Source organism: Phyllobates terribilis, unplaced genomic scaffold (genome assembly GCF_046119375.1).
Source record: "Phyllobates terribilis strain yellow unplaced genomic scaffold, ASM4611937v1 Scaffold_7__3_contigs__length_470593459, whole genome shotgun sequence".
NCBI lineage: Eukaryota > Metazoa > Chordata > Amphibia > Anura > Dendrobatidae > Phyllobates > Phyllobates terribilis.
The window spans coordinates 238,040,467-238,061,546 of record NW_027362767.1 but is presented as its reverse complement, the minus strand read 5'-3'; the positions used below and the strand labels follow the sequence as shown (position 1 = coordinate 238,061,546).

Genomic DNA, 21,080 nt, shown 5'->3' with positions numbered 1-21,080 from the left:
GAGTGGAGCAGAGAAAGACCCAGAGGGGGAAGACTGAAGGGACCCAAGAACCCAAATTAGAGCACCGGGTGAGGAGTCAGCAAGAGGGTACCGGAACCCAAGCTGGTGGGGGCAAAGACATTCCCCAGCCAGAGACCGGAGACCGTGGGCAGTGTCTGTCACGGTCACCCACCACATTCACCCCGAAGGCACACCACATGAAGGGTCAGGGAACCCAGGGCCAAGGGTGTCCCAAAAGAAGGCCCGAGGGAGCTGGACCTAGGTGAATCACTGGTGGGGACGGCTGAAGAAAGGACAGAGGGAGAGCTCAGGGCCACGCTCTGGACTTGTTTGGGGGTTGGCTGGATCCAGGACCTGGTGGACGCAGCACGGCTCGGGTGGTCACTAGCAGCTGGAGTGACCAGTACAACACCTGCAGTAAGTAAACACCCTTAACTGCACAACCCGAGTCTGTCTTCATTGCCGGCTGCACCGCACCACCACAACCCCCATCCTCTGCGCCTGTCCCCTCTGAGGCTATACCCCTCCCGTTGGGGGTTATCCCACCAAGCTGCGCATCCACCATCAGCCTCAGCGGACCCTGCTGCAGCGGCGGCCACAGTGACCGCATCACAACGGGTGGCGTAGTCGACACAAAAGAACTTTAGTAACATCTGTAAAGCTGCCACATAACACTTAGCTTGACGCCCTGGGCACGGGACCGGGTCACAGCCGCTCGGAGACTACAACCCCCCATCTGATCCGGTGCCGGGTATTCCCCTCACAAAGGAATATGTCCCAGGGGGCGCGTCAACTTTGGCGTAGTCGGCAGGATTACGTGCCCGCAACACCCGGGTACTGCGTGCCTGAAGAAAAGTGCAAGTTTACCTCAGAAAGAAGTCTCCCGCCGGTTCCGGAGGGTCCACGCCATCGGACTCCATCACCAGTCGTTTCCCGCCGATTGTCCGCCATTTCCAGCTTGTTCCCGCCATCTGCAGAGTTTCCCGCCACTGGGCGACGCTTCCCGCCAAAACCGCAGATTTCCCGCCTTGGAAGAGCAGCGGACGCCATTATGGGCGTGCCAAAGGAGGGCAAGAGGCCACCTCCCATCGTGGGCCAGGACAGAAAATGGCGCCAAAAGTGGAAACCGCCCCCACCAACAGAGACTGTGATGCTGGAGGTGTCTGTCAGCGTGAAAGAACTCCCCCTGGAGCTGACAGTCACCGAGTTGCCCCGGGACCGCCCTCGAAGTGGGAGGAGACGAAAGAGAAGAGAAAAGATGGGTGTCGCTTGGAGCAGTCTGGAGCGAGCGCACCCGGAGGCAAGAGGTCTAACAAGGAGTAGCGGAGAAGCTCACCCGGAGATGGAAAGAAAGCAGAACAGCACCGGCCCGCTGGCCAGGAGTCTGCTAGAGACCGAGGAAGGAGGGCAGAGCAGCACCGGCCCGCTGGCCAGGAGCCTGCCGGAAGCCGAGCAGAGCAGCACCGACCCGATGGTCAGGAGCCTGCTAGAGTCCACAACCCCGCTAGGTCTAGCGGAGATCTTAGCGCAGCTCCCCCGAGACCGGGAGTGTGCACAAACTGCCCTGGAGGGCCTCGCAAGGAGGATGGCCCGGGTACAGCGCGAGATACTGGCGGAGTGGAGCCGGGAGATGGCTCAGCACGCAGAGACCAGTCAACGGAGCACGCTACCCTGGAAGAGGAAGCAGACCGCCTCTGAGGATGGCGCGGGAGGACCCAAGGCCGGAGACGGCGCTGAGGAGGGAGCCGAACGCATGGAGGCAGGTAAAGGGGACGCCTATACCCCAAGCCGTGACACCGCTTACCTGCCCCAGCTCCCCGTCGCAGAGCCCGAAAGTCCCCCTGCTGTGCCCGTAGCCGCCATGTCACCGCCATGGACTAGGCCCCGACCGGAAGCCGCCGCAGCGACCCCTGTGACGTCACGCGCCTCGACCCGGAGCGTGACAAAGCAGGAATTACCATCAGCCTGGTCGCAAGGCCTAGTACCCCCGGGCGCCGCACCACCAACAGCGCCCCCTACCTCCGCGGAGCCTCCGGCCTGGCCGCAAGGCCAGGTAGCCCAGGGCGCCGCCGTCCTAACGGTGCCCTTCACCTTCCAGGTGCCCCAGGCCTGGCCGCAAGGCCTGGGCAACCCGGGCGCCACCACCACCGCGCCCGCGCCCGCAATACCAAGGGTGCCACACCTGGGGGAGGACCTCTTCAGCCAGCTCACATGGCCGGACGGGCGGCCCTTCATCTGGCCCGAAGGATACCATGAGCTGGAGCGGCAACAAAGACTAGGGCCCTTGTGTGAGCCCCTGATCCCGGCTCCGAAGCCCGTGACTCGGGTCTCGCCTCCTTTAGAAGAAGCCCAATTCGTGTGGGATCCCACGGGAGAAGATTTGATGGGGTTCACCGGAGAAACTCGGGCAGTCGCCGCTGAGCGTACTGAGTGTTGTCGTCAGCAGCTAGCAGAGTTTAAGAGAGAACGGGAGGAGAGGCGGGTCAGAGAACAACAGGCCCAAATCCAGAGCGCGGAGCAGAAGAGCCGGACTAGGAGGAACCCCCGTGCAGCGCATTGTCCCCGCACCATCGGGACAGTGATAAAGTTCAACCCGCAGCATGGGTGGGGCTTTATTCGGGACCGTAACAACCGCGGTGACGTTTTTGTGACCCGCAGAGACGTCGAGTCCCACCTGCCGGAAGGTCACAAAGGCCGTGACCTCTACGTCGGAGACGAGGTCACTTTCACCCGGCACAAGTGTGCCAAAGGACCTTACGCCCTCCACGTACACCGCTTGACGGAGGAGGAGTTGCGGTACGGGGAGGAGGAGCCAGAGGACCCGGACGGGTCTGAAGAAACATCATATCAAGAAAGAGCAGGAGGAAGACGCCGTTGAGTGCGGCAGAGAAGGAGCTGTAAATAGTTACCCAAACGGGGTATATAGAAACTGGAACTGTTGCTGCTGCTAAAATAGTCCCTGTTGGGACCAGTGAACTGTTTTACCCGTTAACCCCTTCATCCTACAGGCTGAGGACTGTGAGCAGCCATTCCCTTTCCTCTAACTGGCCGAGGACTGAGAGCGGCCAACTTTCAACTTTCCCTGTATATAGTTGCGCGTCCTAAAGCGCCCCCTACCGGTTTTATAGAAAACCAGATTTTCTAAGAGACTGTCGCACTTTTCCCGGACACACGTTGCACAGTGTCCGGAGGAGGAACCAGAGACAAGAGAAGTCTACGAGAATGTTTATATAAAAAGTTTTATATATATATAATGTTTATATGTTTTATATGTTTATATGAAAATTTTGTATGTTTTTGGTGTTTTATGTCTTACAGCCCGAGGACGTGCTGTGATTTACCAGGGGGGAATGTAGCACCCTGAGGATTCAGCTGCTACAGGGGTATTGCACCTCAACCCAGAGGTGTGATATTCCACTCCCGGGTAAGGAAGGAGTGTGGAACTGAGCTCAGATAGACTGCATGCACTACATACATCCCATTCCAGAGGAGCAGGCCGACGGTACTCCCACTTAGAAATGTGCAGGTACAACCGAGCCTGTTCCTGGCTGGAGTGGGAGGGGGGTGGTACATCCCATGTAGTGTAGGGGCAGATAGGGGGAGCAGTCTGGGTAGTGATAGGAGCTCATTGGGTGCTGGTCACCTGAGCTCACACATAGAGGGATATATAAGGAGGGCACCAACTTAGATCAGGGTCAGACGCTGAGAACAAGTCAGTTGGAGAGGAGAGAGAAGGAAACAGCAGCCCTGGAGAGAGAGAGAGTGGAGCAGAGAAAGACCCAGAGGGGGAAGACTGAAGGGACCCAAGAACCCAAATTAGAGCACCGGGTGAGGAGTCAGCAAGAGGGTACCGGAACCCAAGCTGGTGGGGGCAAAGACATTCCCCAGCCAGAGACCGGAGACCGTGGGCAGTGTCTGTCACGGTCACCCACCACATTCACCCCGAAGGCACACCACATGAAGGGTCAGGGAACCCAGGGCCAAGGGTGTCCCAAAAGAAGGCCCGAGGGAGCTGGACCTAGGTGAATCACTGGTGGGGACGGCTGAAGAAAGGACAGAGGGAGAGCTCAGGGCCACGCTCTGGACTTGTTTGGGGGTTGGCTGGATCCAGGACCTGGTGGACGCAGCACGGCTCGGGTGGTCACTAGCAGCTGGAGTGACCAGTACAACACCTGCAGTAAGTAAACACCCTTAACTGCACAACCCGAGTCTGTCTTCATTGCCGGCTGCACCGCACCACCACAACCCCCATCCTCTGCGCCTGTCCCCTCTGAGGCTATACCCCTCCCGTTGGGGGTTATCCCACCAAGCTGCGCATCCACCATCAGCCTCAGCGGACCCTGCTGCAGCGGCGGCCACAGTGACCGCATCACAACGGGTGGCGTAGTCGACACAAAAGAACTTTAGTAACATCTGTAAAGCTGCCACATAACACTTAGCTTGACGCCCTGGGCACGGGACCGGGTCACAGCCGCTCGGAGACTACAACCCCCCATCTGATCCGGTGCCGGGTATTCCCCTCACAAAGGAATATGTCCCAGGGGGCGCGTCACTTGCATGCCAAGGAATGGGGTATGGACAACTGAACGCTGCACTGGGACAAGGACACATGGACGGTGATTGTGGCAAGTCTGCAACGACAGGTGCATGGCGGGAGGCATCTTCGCATGCGCCAAGGATCACGTATGATGGGCACACTTTTAGGCAGTGACCTGGGAGTCAGAAATGCTTTCAGAGGTCTTCCCCATGCTGCTCCCATGTCTTTTCAGCACTGTATGCATATGTCTGATCAGGGCCGGCCTTTGGGGCGTGCCAGCTGTGCAACTGCACAGGGCGCCTCAAACTTGAGAGTGAAGGGGGGCGCTGCGCTGGCTCCCTCCCCGTCGGTATTTTTCTTATGGAAGAGCAGAGAGGGAGCGCCCAGCGTTTCTTCTGTGCTCAGGCGCCGGCGCCCCCTCTCTGCTCTGAAATGTCCGGCCGGGACCCGGGCGCGCTGCACTCTCTCCTCCTCACACACAGGGGCGGAACTACCGCCCGTGCAGCCGGTTCATTGAACGGGGGCCCCGAGGGAGAGGGGGCCCCTTCAGCCTCCAGCAGGGCCGCCATCAGGGCATGACTGCCCTGACTCCAGTATGGGGCCCGGCCGGTAGGGGCCCCCTTGGGGGCCCCCCTCTTGTGTGTCTCTCTCCTCATGGGGCCCCCGGCCCCATGCTAAGCGCCGGGGCCGGAACATCTCTGTCATGATTTCTCTGACTTCCGGTCATGTGACGGCACCGTCACATGACCGGAAGTCAGGAGAACCTGGTGTCATCGATTTGGACGAGGATTCTGCAGGGATCGCATGGGGGTAAGTATAACAAGTTTTTTTTTTTTTTAAATACAATTTACTAGGAGTGGGGGGAATGGGAGGTGCACATGTGGGGGAGGGGAATGAGAGAGGTGCACATGTGGGGGAGGGGGATGAGAGAGGTGCACATGTGGGGGAGGGGGATGAGAGAGGTGCACATGTGGGGGAGGGGGATGAGAGATGTGCACATGGGGGGGATGAGAGAGGTGCACATGTGGGGGAGGGGGATGAGAGAGGTGCACATGTGGGGGAGGGGGATGAGAGAGGTGCACATGTGGGGGAGTGGGATGAGAGAGGTGCACATGTGGGGGAGGGGGATGAGAGAGGGGCACATGTGGGGGAGGGGGATGAGAGATGTGCACATGGGGGGGTGAGAGCTGCACATGGGGGAATTGGGAGAAAATGAGCTGCACATGGGGGAATTGGGAGTAGGGGGATAATGAGCTGCACATAATGAATGTGGGGTGGGGGACAGTAAATGATGATGGGGTGGGGAGAGCAGGACATGATATAATGAATTGGGGCAGGGGGTGCATGTAAATAATGAATGCGGGGAGCAGGAAGTATAGAGTAGGGGGCGTTGCGGATGCAGGAGTGTAACTGGTAACAAATTGGCGGAAAGAGTAGAGGTTCTAATTAAATTATATATTAAGTGCCTATTTACAGTTAATGGGGGCACCGTGGTGGATTACAATTTATATTTGGAATGGTAGGTTGTATAATAACTAACCATATATTGATGGTGGATACACGTCTGTATTCAGCTGCGTAATGTAGAAGTTGGGGAATGTGCTCTAGATAACTGTGTTATTTTATGCAGAGACGAGTCCTGGCTGGAAGACGTAATGGCGGTCTGTGCTGGATGAAGGAGAAAAGCGTAGCTGAAGGACTTCACCTAGAGACGTCACCAGTGAGTCAGTGTATTACATGTACACTTACACTATATACTATGTACCGGGCTCCTGTGTATAATGTCACTGGTGATCACTGTATTACCTGTACACTGACACTATATACAGAGCTCCTGTGTATAATGTCACTGATGATCACTGTATTACCTGTACACTGACACTATATACAGAGCTCCTGTGTATAATGTCACTGGTGATCACTAGATTACCTGGACACTTACATTATACATACCATGTATAGAGCTCCCGTGCATAATGACACTTATGGTAATATTAGTAATGTGGTGGTAATATTAGTAATGTGGTGGTAATATGTGGTCTGGTCATGGTGTGGCAGTTTTTCCCCCTTCTGTGTGGTATTATTCGGTCACTATGTTGTGGTAATATGTGGTCTGGTCATGGTGTGGCAGTATTCCCTGTATGTGGTATTATTGGTCATTTTTAAAAAAAAATGTATATGACACATTCCCTTAAAGAAAACTAAATAAAAATATATCTAAAAAGAGTATTGGATATTTTAAGAAAATTTTAATAGGTTAGAGTAGGGCCCTGCCAGAAGAGTCTACCTTATCGTGGTGGCGGCTTTAAAACTTTTCAACTTTTGTTGCTTGTTATTACTTGATCATTTGATTAATAAAAAATGCACTTGTTGTTTTCACCTACATGAGTTTAATTTTTTTTCTTTGGGGGGGGGCGCCAAGAGGGATTTCGCACAGGGCGCCATATACCCTAAGGCCGGCCCTGTGTCTGATGATGTGTCACACACCACATGTCCAGATAAGGTTGTAAAATGTTAAAATGACATTTCCCAGTGAATGCATTTGTCTTTGTTGAAAGCAATACAAAAGTGCAAAAACGCATCAAAAACGCTACGTGTGAACATAGCCCAAGCTGTGGATAAGTATTTTTGGTTTTGGTTATTTATTTTGCCTTATATACAAGTCATTACCCTGGAAAGGATGTTCCTTAATATATTTCCCAGGAAAATCCATTTTGGTTTTGGTTTTGTATGTTTTATTGTGAGTCTGTAAAAGTGGCGTAATACTCTGACAACGTTGTTGATAGCAGTGATCTGGGAGTCAGAAATGCTTCCAGGGGTCTTCCCCATGCTGTTCCCATGTCATTTGAGCACTGTTCCCATCGATTTGGGCAATTTTTAGGCCCTCAGCAGACCGCCGGGTGGAGCCGCCTGAAAAATGCTCGAGTTTCCCATAGACTTACATTGGGCTCGTTGCTCGGGTCGAGCACCTGAGTATTCCAATGTGCTCAACCCGAGCAACGAGTACCCGAGCATTTTAGTGCTCGCTCATCACTAATTGGAAGACAATTATGGAAACTAAAAAAAAATGTAAATTTCGAAAGGATTCAATGGATTATTAACATGACAAAGTTATGATGGAAGAGAAAGTTATGAAAAAGCAAATCCTAAAACATAGCACATAATACACAAAGCAACAGAAGATACAGTAGAGTTGGCTTTGCATACTCTATAGAATATTACAACAATGAAAGAGGGTAGTGAAATGCATATAAAATATAAAAAAAAATGGGGTAGGAGAGCCAGGGGGAAAACATGGAGGACAAAAGAGCGTTACCAACACTGAGAAAATAGGAGCAGACAACGGTGCAGTAATGAACTGATCAAATTATATATTAACTCGTGCACAAATTACAGTTTTATTAAAACTATTTTTATCTTCATTGACAAATTAATTTGACATCTATAAAACATTGTTAGATCTAAATAGCTTTGCTAGGCTATTGACGCAAAAAAAAAAAAAAAATCTGGAAAAAAAATCGTCGCCTCCCCCCCTCCCCACAGCGAGCCAGGTAAGCTCATTTATAGTAAAAAAAAAAAAAATGGTATATAAATTTTATAATTAGTGAGCTGGCTATAGAACCCCACTTCTGATCTATAAGGTTGGACACAGACAGAAAAGGGCCCCTGTGCAAGAACAGTATATGGCCCCTTTGAAGACGAATAACTCATTATAAAGCACAATTCCACCTGCTTTGGGGGTGTTCATGGGTCCCTTTATCTCTTGGGCCCCTGGGTGGTTGCACCAGTGGTATATCCGCCTCTGGGTAGATGGTCATAGATTTTACTAAGTCTCAATGTTTGGTTACAGAATTGAAGATTTTAGGAATTGGAGACTCCGACAAGTTGACCATAATCAGAGGATGTCCAGGCTTTCCTGGATCTCCTGGCCAAAAAGGGGAAAGTGGATCACCTGGAGCAACAGGTAAAAGGCATCCCGATGTCAATATTGTGTATAGTAATCAGTCAGGTAATAGTAGGTACAGTCTATACTGTTATAGACTGGTGTGATAGATTGTACCATGAATAAACATTTCTATTCTTCAGACCTTTATACTGTATTATTGCATATGGATGGAGAAAAGGAATTTTCACCTCTTTATGACTAGTTGCAAATGGCCGTAATACAGGTCCATATTGCACACATATTGCAGTTACAACCCCCAAACCTCTTCAGTGGCGTCCACGTGTTGCAACGTAGAAATGGAAACTAAAAATTCACACATTTTGCAGCCGTGTAAGAGACACCTGGATCATGCAACAAAGACAAAAGGGTAAGCCAAATGGACGGTCAAAGGTAAATCCAAGGTCAGCAACAGAGATCAGAATACAACTCAGAGCAAATACACGCACGCACGCACGCACGCACACACACACACACACACACGCACACACGCACGCACACACGCACACACGCACACACGCACACACGCACACACGCACACACGCACACACACACACACTCACACACTCACACACTCACACACTCACACACTCACACACTCACACACTCACACTCACACACACCACTTGAGCAAAACTACAATAGGCAATGGTCTGACAATTGTCAGAATGCTAAATAGCCCCCCTGTAATCACCCAGAATAGAGGACACCTGGAGGAGATCCCACAGACCCAGCCAGATAGGACGGCTGAACTGTCAATCACAATACTCACACCTCTGCCTCACATTGGGCGGTAGAGCTGTCACTCACAATCCTGACAGCTCCTAAAGCCCTCGATCCATAGGGCGGCAGAGGACACTGAGTGGTGGAATCATGACAATGAATCAATCTTTGCAAAGTTATAACTCTTTATAATGTGCTCCATTACCTGATGTTGCTTCCTTTACACACAAACTTCATGTTTTCAGGGCTGTTTTATCTGTCTTCTTCATGCACTTGGAGTAGCTGTTTTGAACTCCAAGTCTAGCAAATATCTATACTCCTGTGAGAGCTTGTCTGCTCCCCTTCCCAGTGGCGTACCGCCAATGGCGGCAGGCCACGCCACTGCTATGGGGCCCGTGAGCCGGGGGGCCCTGAAGCAGCGAGGGAAAGAGGAGGATAGGTGAGTATTGTATTTACAGGGGGGAGGGGAGGTTGCATCGGCGGAGGAGCGGGCACACGCAGTAGCCACTGCTGCAGCTACCATGTGTGCCCGCTGCTAAAGGGAAATTAATATTGCCTCTTCTCCACTCCCATGGGCGTGGAGAAGAATGAATATTCATTCTCTTTAGCAGCGAGCACAGAGGAGCGCTGAGCTGACAGTGCCCGCTACTAAAGAGACTGTATATTCATTCTTCTCCATGCACATAGTCCAGGCGTGGAGAGGAGTGAATATGCCGGCTGCTCACAGCAGCGTCTGAGAGTGTGCGCTGGTCAGATGCTGACATGAGCTGCTGCAGCAGAACAGGACGCAGCGCTGGAGCAGAGGTGAGGAAGGAAGGTGAGTACCAGAATTGGGGGATGAGGGGGCCATACATACCAGGATTGGGGGATGAGGGGGCCATACATACCAGGATTGGGGAATGAGGGATGCCATACATACCAGGACTGGTGATGAGGGAGCCATGTGTACCAGGATGGGGAAATTTACCAGTAGCTGCTGCATTTCCTACCCTAGGCTTATACTCGAGTCAATAAGTTTTCCCAGTTTTTTGTGGTAAAATTAGGTGCCTCTGCTTATACTTGGGTCAGTTTATTTAAAATATACGGTATTTTAAAATCAGTGAGTACGTGGTGCCCATAATACTGCAGGACTGTGGGGTGCATTATACTATATGGGAGCTGCATTTTACCCTATGGGGTGTGTAATATACTGTATGGAGGATTATGGGGGGCGCATTATACTATATGGGGGGCGCATTATACTATATGGAGGATTATGGGTGGCGTATTATACTATATGGAAGGCTATGTGGGGGGCCATTATACTGTATGACAGCAATTATATGATGTAAAGGTTTGTGTGGGGTCCATCATACTGTTTGGAGGGCTGTGTGGGAGTCACAGTTGGGGGATAATACTGTGTTAGGGTCACCATACTTTGCTTTGGGTGTTGAGGTGGGGTACAATAGGGACATTATACTGCACATGTGGAGGCTAATGTGGAGGAATGCACCATGGGGGTATCATACTGTGTTTGGGGGGCACTTTTGTTGCCATCACACTTTATGGGGCAATGAAAGAGGAATCTAGGACTTCAGCTGGAGGAAAATTACTATTTAAAGTCTGGAAAATTGTGAGATCTGCTCTTCTGTGACACAGACAAATATTTATTTATTTTTTATGGGGGGACGGGCCCAATTACAGCTTCTACTATGGGGCCCCATGATTTCTATGTATGCCCCTGCCCCTTCGTTATGGTCAAACACTATTTACAAACCCTCCCTTTGTCTGAGCATGGGGAAGGGGAGAAGAGAAGTTGACACTGGCGAATGGATATTTGCTAGACTTGCAGTTTAAAACAACTGCACTAAGAGCATGAGCAAGGCAGATAAAACAGCCATTTCAGCAGAGAGAAAAGGAAGCAAGAGAAGGTAATGGAGTATATTACAAATATTCATAACTTTGCAGAAACTGATCAATAATTGAATTAAAAAAAAGCTTAGTTACTCTTTAACATTTTGTGCCTTTTTGTCACAGGATAGTTACCTGCACTAATTCTTCATGCTGATACATAGTCTTGATTATCTCTACTTATGTGGGGTTTGTAGATTTGTCAGAAGTGTTGTGTGATAGGGGACTGCTCCTTTTCCTTTGCCAAATTTTTTCTAATCTGAAATATAGTAAATGATTTTGTCTGAGATGTTGCTTACTTTTACATCTGTATAAATCTATATTCTGAAAATTTCAGGAGAGAAAGGTCTTCAGGGCATCCCAGGAAAGCTTGGTCCTCCGGGTGTAGGGGGTAAGTACTCAGCTATCAGTTTACACAAAAACTAAGTAGAAAAGGGGTGTCAAAATTTTTGGTATTATTCACACGTTTTGCCAGAAATATCTGATATGTAGAGGTCCCCACCAGCACCGAGTCTCTGCATCTGTTCCCGTTGCCTGTTATTGTCAGCAATGCGGTAGTCACGTTGACTACACTGCAGCCAGTGAGTGTGCTTGTTGGCGTTGACAATACTGCAGCCAGTCAGTGTGCTTGTTGGTGTTGACAACACTGCAGCCAGTCAGTGTGCTTGTTGGCGTTGACAATACTGTAGCCAGTCAGTGTGCTTGTCGGCGTTGACAATTCTGTAGCCAGTCAGTGTGTTTGTCGGCGTTGACAATACTGCAGTCAGTCAGTGTGCTTGTTGGCGTTGACAATACTGTAGCCAGTCAGTGTGCTTGTCGGCGTTGACAATTCTGCAGCCAGTCAGTGTGCTTGTCGGCGTTGACAATACTGCAGTCAGTCAGTGTGCTTGTTGGCGTTGACAATACTGTAGCCAGTCAGTGTGCTTGTTGGCGTTGACAATACTGTAGCCAGTCATTGTGCTTGTCGGCGTTGACAATACTGCAGTCAGTAAGTGTGCTTGTCGGCGTTGACAATACTGTAGCCAGTCAGTGTGCTTGTCAGCGTTGACAATACTGTAGCCAGTCAGTGTGCTTGTCGGCGTTGACAATAATGTAGCCAGTCAGTGTGCTTGTCGGCGTTGACAATACTGTAGCCAGTCAGTGTGCTTGTCGGCGTTGACAATACTGCAGTCAGTCAGTGTGCTTGTCGGCGTTGACAATACTGTAGCCAGTCAGTGTGCTTGTCGGCGTTGACAATACTGCAGTCAGTGAGTGTGCTTGTCGGCGTTGACAATACTGTAGCCAGTCATTGTGTTTGTCGGCGTTGACAATACTGTAGCCAGTAAGTGTGCTTGTCGGTGTTGACAATACTGTAGCCAGTCAGTATGCTTGTTGGTGTTGACAATACTGTATCCAGTCAGTGTGCTTGTCGGCGTTGACAAATACTGCAGCCAGTCAATGTGCTTGTTGGCGTTGACAATACTGTAGCCAGTCAGTGTGCTTGTCAGCGTTGACAATACTGTAGCCAGTCAGTGTGCTTGTCGGCGTTGACAATACTGTAGCCAGTCAGTGTGCTTGTCGGCGTTGACAATACTGTAGCCAGTCAGTGTGCTTGTCGGCGTTGACAATACTGCAGTCAGTAAGTGTGCTTGTCGGCGTTGACAATACTGCAGTCAGTGAGTGTGCTTGTCGGCGTTGACAATACTGTAGCCAGTAAGTGTGCTTGTTGGCATTGACAATACTGCATCCAGTAAGTGTGCTTGTCGGTGTTGACAATACTGTAGCCAGTCAGTATGCTTGTTGGCGTTGACAATACTGTATCCAGTCAGTGTGCTTGTCAGCGTTGACAATACTGCAGCCAGTAAGTGTGCTTGTCGGCGTTGACAATACTGTAGCTAGTCATTGTGCTTGCTGGCGTTGACAATACTGTAGCCAGTCAGTGTGCTTGCTGGCGTTGACAATACTGTAGCCAGTCAGTGTGCTTGTCGGCATTGACAAATACTGCAGCCAGTCAGTGTGCTTGTTGGCGTTGACAACACTGCAAAATAACAGACCCCTGGATTGTCAGTGGAATTTCAGCACTGGACCTGGGGAGGATGAGCAAACATTTTTTCACTTTTTTTTTCCTTTTATTTATTTTTTTAAACAAACTGCAGCTGGACGACAAGGTTTTTCCGAAACCAGAAAATCCCTTTAAATTTCCACAATTTTGCCTTGCAAATCTGGTAGCAAAATATAGGTTGCATTTTGACTTTCAAGCATTAATAGACGCTAAAGAAAAGCTCACAGTTCTCCTGACGTGTCTGTTTCTGGAAATTCTAATACCTCTGTTATTCCTCTTGGAAATCTATGAATACATTGACAATGGGGTATTACCATTGTGTAAGGACACATCAAATTGGCAAAGGGAATGGTAACCCCCAGTTGTCAATAATTTCATATATTTCCAGGTGTAATAACTGAGGAACAGCACAATGGTGATTTTTTTCATGGAAAATATTAGTATTTTTTTTTATTCCCATCTTATAAACTACATTGGAGCTGTCAAATGAGTTTTGAACCATGAGACTGTTTTGACAAACATATTTTGTGCCGTGATTTAGGTTTTAAAGGTTCCAAAGGTGAAATGGGACAAAAAGGTAAGATATTTGCTAATTCCAATACTTTGGGGGGTATTTATAAAAAATTTTTGCAAAGGAAAAGTAAAACAACCAATCAGGTCTCTCGGAAAAGTGACAGCTGGAATCTTATTGGATGCTATGAGAAACTGCACCACTTTAGACAGTAACAGCCAATCAGATTTCAATGTTAATTTTTTTCTTAATTGGCTACTATGAAGAACTACTACTACGGCAACTGTTCCCAGGTGACATATTTAGGACATGAGCACCACTTTGGAGACTATTTTTTTTCTTACTTAAAATGTATGTGTTTAGGGCTAAAATAATTTTTGCAATTGGGCTTTCAGTAAAACATTTTGGCTGGCTGCAGAATGAGTTAACTAAGAATCGGTCAGTGAGCTTGTTCTTAACTCTCTTTTTCAGAGCTCACCTCAACTGATTTATGACCACAGGCCTCATCAAAGTTGAATGTGCAGAGAAACAAAGAGCTTGCACCTGCCAAACGCTGCAAAATTTTAAATGAAACCCGATTGCAAAAAATATTTTTAGCCTCAAATACTATCATTTAAGAAAAAAAAATGTCCCCAGCCAAAGGTACTTTATCATAGTACTATATAATGCGGATACTTGTGGAGCCAGCCTTTCTAATTCATGTGAAAAAAAGTGATGTTGGGCTTCATAAATATGATGATTGGGATTACATGGGTTAATAACTCTCCTCTGTTATGAGAAGTTCAAGGGGCACACATGGTGAGGTGGATCCTCTAAGCCCAAGTAGAGGTGGGCACATATGCCATGGGCGTTGGTGCAGCAGGTTAGTGAGCAGAGGGCCTGGAAACCGTAGGTAGACAGGTGGAGTGCAAGAAACCGCAGGCAAGCAAGTGGAGTCCAGGAAACCGCAGGCAAGCAGTTGGAGTGCAGGAAACCGCAGGCAAGCAGGTGTAGTGCTGGAAACTACAGGCAGGCAGGGGACATCAGGAAACCGCAGACATGCAGGTGGAGTGCAAGAAACCGCATTCAGGCGGAGGACATCAGGAAACAGCAGACAAGCAGGTGGAAGGCAGGAAGCCGAAGGCAGGCAAAGGAAGTCAGGAAACCACAGGCAAGCAGGTGGAGTGCAGGAAACCGCAGGCAAGCAGGTGGAGTGCAGGAAACTGCAGGCAGGCAGAGGACATCAGGAAACCGCAGGCAATCAGATGGAGTGCAAGAAACCGCAGACAAGTAGGTGGAGTGAAGGAAACAACAGGCAGGCGGAGGATGGCAGGAAACTGCAGACAAGCAGGTGGAGTGCAGGAAACCGCAGGCAGGAGGAGGACGTCCGGAAACCGCAGGCAAGCAGTTGGAGTGCAGGAAACCGCAGGCAAGCAGGTGTAGTGTAGGAAACTACAGGCAGGCCGAGGACATCAGGAAACCGCAGACATGCAGGTGGAGTGCAAGAAACCGCAGGCAGGCAGAGGACATCAGGAAACAGCAGACAAGCAAGTGGAGTGCAAGAAACCGCAGACAAGTAGGTGGAGTGAAGGAAACAACAGGCAGGCGGAGGATGGCAGGAAACTGGAGACAAGCAGGTAGAGTGCAGGAAACCGCAGGCAGAGGGAGGACGTCGGGAAACCGCAGACAAGCAGGTGGAGTGCAGGAAACTGCAGGCAGGTGGAGGATGTCAGGAAACCGCAGACAAGTAGGTGGAGTGCAGGAAACTGCAGGCAGACGGAGGACGTCAGGAAACCGCAGACAAGCAGGTGGAGTGGAGGAAACCACAGGCAGGTGGAGGACGTCAGGAAACCGCAGGCAAGCAAGTGGAGTGCAGGAAACCGCAGGCAAGCAGTTGGAGTGCAGGAAACCGCAGGCAAGCAGGTGTAGTGCTGGAAACTACAGGCAGGCAGAGGACATCAGGAAACCGCAGACATGCAGGTGGAGTGCAAGAAACCGCATTCAGGCGGAGGACATCAGGAAACAGCAGACAAGCAGGTGGAAGGCAGGAAGCCGAAGGCAGGCAAAGGAAGTCAGGAAACCACAGGCAAGCAGGTGGAGTGCAGGAAACCGCAGGCAAGCAGGTGGAGTGCAGGAAACTGCAGGCAGGCAGAGGACATCAGGAAACCGCAGGCAATCAGATGGAGTGCAAGAAACCGCAGACAAGTAGGTGGAGTGAAGGAAACAACAGGCAAGCGGAGGATGGCAGGAAACTGCAGACAAGCAGGTAGAGTGCAGGAAACCGCAGGCAGAGGGAGGACGTCGGGAAACCGTAGACAAGCAGGTGGAGTGGAGGAAACTGCAGGCAAGTAGGTGGAGTGCAGGAAACTGCAGGCAGACGGAGGACGTCAGGAAACCGCAGACAAGCAGGTGGAGTGCAGGAAACCTCAGGCAGACGGAGGACATCAGGAAACCGCAGACAAGCAGGTGGAGTGGAGGAAACCGCAGGCAGGTGGAGGACGTCAGGAAACCGCAGGCAAGCAAGTGGAGTGCAGGAAACCGCAGGCAAGCAGTTGGAGTGCAGGAAACCGCAGGCAAGCAGGTGTAGTGCTGGAAACTACAGGCAGGCAGAGGACATCAGGAAACCGCAGACATGCAGGTGGAGTGCAAGAAACCGCATTCAGGCGGAGGACATCAGGAAACAGCAGACAAGCAGGTGGAAGGCAGGAAGCCGAAGGCAGGCAAAGGAAGTCAGGAAACCACAGGCAAGCAGGTGGAGTGCAGGAAACCGCAGGCAAGCAGGTGGAGTGCAGGAAACTGCAGGCAGGCAGAGGACATCAGGAAACCGCAGGCAATCAGATGGAGTGCAAGAAACCGCAGACAAGTAGGTGGAGTGAAGGAAACAACAGGCAAGCGGAGGATGGCAGGAAACTGCAGACAAGCAGGTAGAGTGCAGGAAACCGCAGGCAGAGGGAGGACGTCGGGAAACCGTAGACAAGCAGGTGGAGTGGAGGAAACTGCAGGCAAGTAGGTGGAGTGCAGGAAACTGCAGGCAGACGGAGGACATCAGGAAACAGCAGACAAGCAGGTGGAGTGCAGGAAACTGCAGGCAGACGGAGGACGTCAGGAAACCGCAGACAAGTAGGTGGAGTGGAGGAAACCGCAGGCAGGTGGAGGACGTCAGGAAACCGCAGACAAGCAGGTGGAGTGCAGGAAACTGCAGGCAGACGGAGGACGTCAGGAAACCGCAGACAAGCAGGTGGAGTGGAGGAAACCGCAGGCAGGTGGAGGACGTCAGGAAACCGCAGACAAGCAGGTTGAGTGCAGGAAACTGCAGGCAGACGGAGGACGTCAGGAAACCGCAGACAAGCAGGTGGAGTGCAGGAAACCTCAGGCAGACGGAGGACATCCAGAAACCGCAGACAAGCAGGTGGAGTGGAGGAAACCGCAGGCAGGTGGAGGACGTCAGGAAACCGCAGACAAGCAAGTTGAGTGCAGGAAACCGCAGGCAGGCGGAGGACATCAGGAAACAGCAGACAAGCAGGTGGAGTGCAGGAAACTGCAGGCAGACGGAGGACGTCAGGAAACCGCAGACAAGTAGGTGGAGTGGAGGAAACCGCAGGCAGGTGGAGGACGTCAGGAAACCGCAGACAAGCAGGTGGAGTGCAGGAAACTGCAGGCAGACGGAGGACGTCAGGAAACCGCAGACAAGCAGGTGGAGTGCAGGAAACCGCAGGCAGGCGGAGGACATCAGGAAACAGCAGACAAGCAGGTGGAGTGCAGGAAACCGCAGGCAGACGGAGGACGTCAGGAAACCGCAGACAAGTAGGTGGAGTGCAGGAAACTGCAGGCAGGCGGAGGATGTCAGGAAACTGCAGACAAGTAGGTGGAGTGCAGGAAACTTCAGGCAGACGGAGGACGTCAGGAAACCGCAGACAAGCAGGTGGAGTGCAGGAAACTGCAGGCAGACGGAGGATGTCAGGAAACCGCAGACAAGCAGGTGAAGTGGAGGAAACCGCAGGCAGGTGGAGGATGTCAGGAAACCGCAGACAAGCAGGTGGAGTGCAGGAAACTGCAGGCAGGCGGAGGATGTCAGGAAACCGCAGACAGGCGGAGTATGTCAGGAAACCGCAGACAAGTAGGTGGAGTGCAGGAAACTGCAGGCAGACGGAGGACATCAGGAAACCGCAGACAAGCAGGTGGAGTGCAGGAAACCTCAGGCAGACGGAGGATGTCAGGAAACCGCAGACAAGCAGGTGGAGTGGAGGAAACCGCAGGCAGCTGGAGGATGTCAGGAAACCGCAGACAAGCAGGTTGAGTGCAGGAAACCGCAGGCAGACGGAGGACATCAGGAAACAGCAGACAAGCAGGTGGAGGGCAGGAAACCGAAGGCAGGCAAAGGACATCAGGAAACAGCAGACAAGCAGGTGGAGCCCAAGAAAACAAAGGCATGCAGAGGAAGTCAGGAAACCGCAGACAAGTAGGTGGAGTGGAGGAAACCGCAGGCAGGTGGAGGACGTCAGGAAACCGCAGACAAGCAGGTGGAGTGCAGGAAACTGCAGGCAGACGGAGGACGTCAGGAAACCGCAGACAAGCAGGTGGAGTGGAGGAAACCGCAGGCAGGTGGAGGACGTCAGGAAACCGCAGACAAGCAGGTTGAGTGCAGGAAACTGCAGGCAGACGGAGGACGTCAGGAAACCGCAGACAAGCAGGTGGAGTGCAGGAAACCTCAGGCAGACGGAGGACATCAGGAAACCGCAGACAAGCAGGTGGAGTGGAGGAAACCGCAGGCAGGTGGAGGACGTCAGGAAACCGCAGACAAGCAGGTTGAGTGCAGGAAACCGCAGGCAGGCGGAGGACATCAGGAAACAGCAGACAAGCAGGTGGAGTGCAGGAAACCGCAGGCAGACGGAGGACGTCAGGAAACCGCAGACAAGTAGGTGGAGTGCAGGAAACTGCAGGCAGGCGGAGGATGTCAGGAAACTGCAGACAAGTAGGTGGAGTGCAGGAAACTTCAGGCAGACGGAGGACGTCAGGAAACCGCAGACAAGCAGGTGGAGTGCAGGAAACTGCAGGCAGACGGAGGATGTCAGGAAACCGCAGACAAGCAGGTGAAGTGGAGGAAACCGCAGGCAGGTGGAGGATGTCAGGAAACCGCAGACAAGCAGGTGGAGTGCAGGAAACTGCAGGCAGGCGGAGGATGTCAGGAAACCGCAGACAGGCGGAGGATGTCAGGAAACCGCAGACAAGTAGGTGGAGTGGAGGAAACCGCAGGCAGCTGGAGGATGTCAGGAAACCGCAGACAAGCAGGTTGAGTGCAGGAAACCGCAGGCAGACGGAGGACATCAGGAAACAGCAGACAAGCAGGTGGAGGGCAGGAAACCGAAGGCAGGCAAAGGACATCAGGAAACAGCAGACAAGCAGGTGGAGCCCAGGAAAACAAAGGCATGCAGAGGAAGTCAGGAAACCGCAGGCAAGCAGGTATCGTGCAGGAAACTACAGGCAGGCAGAGGACATCAGGAAACCGCAGACAAGCAGGTGGAGTGCAGGAAACCGCAGGCAGAGGACATCAGGAAACCGCAGGCAAACAGGTGGAGTGCAGGAAACTGCAGGCAGGCGGAGGACATCAGGAAACCGGAGACAAGCAGGTGGAGTGCAGGAAACTGCAGGCAGGCAGAGGACGTCAGGAAATTGCAGGCAAGTAGGTGAAGTGAAGGAAACTGCAGGCAAGCAGAGGACATCAGGAATCCGCAGACAAGCAGGTGGAGTGCAGGAAACCGCAGGCAGGCAGAGGACATTAGGAAACTGCAGACAAGCAGGTGGAATGCAGGTAACTGCAGGCAGGCGGAGGATTAGAGGAAACCGCAGACAAGCAGGTGGAGTGCAGGAAACCGCAGGCAGGCGGAGGATGTCAGGAAACTGCAGACAAGTAGGTGAAGTGCAGGAAACTGCAGGCAGAGGACATCAGGAAACCACAGGCAAGCAGGTGGAGTGCAGGAAACTGCAAGCAGATGGAGGATATCGGGAAACAGCAAACAAGCAGGCTGGAGACGTCCAGGAAACCGTAGGCAGGTAGCAGAAAACAGTCTAGAGTAATGAAAAAGTCAGCAACCATGGAAGCCGCACACAACCAGGAAGAACTTCCGGCGGACAGAGAGACGAGGTCCAGGAGAACTCCAGAGTCACTAGAAGCCGCAGACAAGTAGGTAGAGGCAGTAGAAGCTGCTGGTCTATGGGAGACGTCCTGCAGTCCGCAGCCAGGCTGCTGTGCACACACAAACTGCAAGTCCAGTCTCAAATTCAATACCAAGGCCCAGCATGTGCCTTAAAAGCCATTAAATAGGCCCAGGAAGGTCACCACATGGAAGCCCGACAGGCCACCTGCAAAACCCCACGTGGAACACAAGAAAATTCACCGGACCGGGGCAAATGGAGCAGATCCCAAACCAGGGACAGGTGTGTAATATCTTCTAACATTGGGACAATGTTTGAATTAACTGCTGGCCTCCTTAAATATTATTTTCTTCCAAATAGGAGAAAAAGGTGACCCTGCACCGGACTCTGTGTATGGTGAGTAGACCACCCTTCAGGGTGATATTGCCGGGTACATTGCCCAATACACTCAAAGACATTGAGATTTTCATAGAGGAAGGTCAGTGAAGGAATAGACAGCAACTCAGGCAGCTACTATAGGGCATGAGGCCTATGATCACTCAGCATTTATTAAGAGGGTGCAAGCGACTAAACATTTATGTCCACTTTTATCCATCTTTTATAAGTGGAAATTCTGTGTCATAAATTCCTAGTATATTTATATATCTATTGATGAGATATATTTCTGATACATAACCCAAATCCCTTGCATAGACAGACGGTTAAAGTGTTTTCCCCCCATCTCCATAAATGTGTATTGTCAGATAGGGCTCGTAAATCCAAGCAATTTTGCAATTTGCTGCTTATTAAAATTTTCAACCGTTCTTGAGATATTAACACTTTTCTTTTGTTTACATTCTGTTGCCTTGGAGACCGACCACCGCTGCTCGACAGTAGAACATGCACAGCGCTTACAAGTTCTTTTCTATTGAGCGCTTTTGAAGCTGGGTCAAGATCTCTGGAGTGCGTTGTTATCGCCTAATCCCATACAGCTTCAGCACAGTGGTTACAAGCTAGACAGCAGTGGTGGTCGGTCTCCTGGACAACGAGCTGCACACAAAAGAAAAATGTTATTATCTCAAGAACGACTGAAAATTTTAATAAGCAGTAAATTGCAAAAGTGCTTAGATTTACAAGCTCTATCCGACAATACCCATCTATGAAGGTGGGGAAAAACCCTTTAAATAAAGAAATTTTGACTGCCTGCAGGCACCACTAGGGGAGCCTAATGTATATTGTTTAATGCCTGAACTTTATGCAGCAAGCTCTTTTTAGTTGTGGCTGCAGGGAAACTGATTTTTTTTTTTTAAAGCATCATTTAACG

General features: G+C 51.0%; 1 protein-coding gene across 1 annotated transcript in view; it reads left to right on the top strand.

Moving 5' to 3' along the window:
- The window catches only part of LOC141154263 (ficolin-1-A-like), a 56,740-nt gene that overhangs the window by 21,575 nt on the left and 14,085 nt on the right, over nucleotides 1–21,080 (top strand). The window contains exons 2-5 of the mRNA XM_073639899.1: nucleotides 8,388–8,501; nucleotides 11,431–11,484; nucleotides 13,676–13,711; nucleotides 20,138–20,173. Coding sequence (XP_073496000.1) covers nucleotides 8,388–8,501; nucleotides 11,431–11,484; nucleotides 13,676–13,711; nucleotides 20,138–20,173 — 240 coding nt within the window. The remainder of the gene's footprint in view (nucleotides 1–8,387; nucleotides 8,502–11,430; nucleotides 11,485–13,675; nucleotides 13,712–20,137; nucleotides 20,174–21,080) is intronic.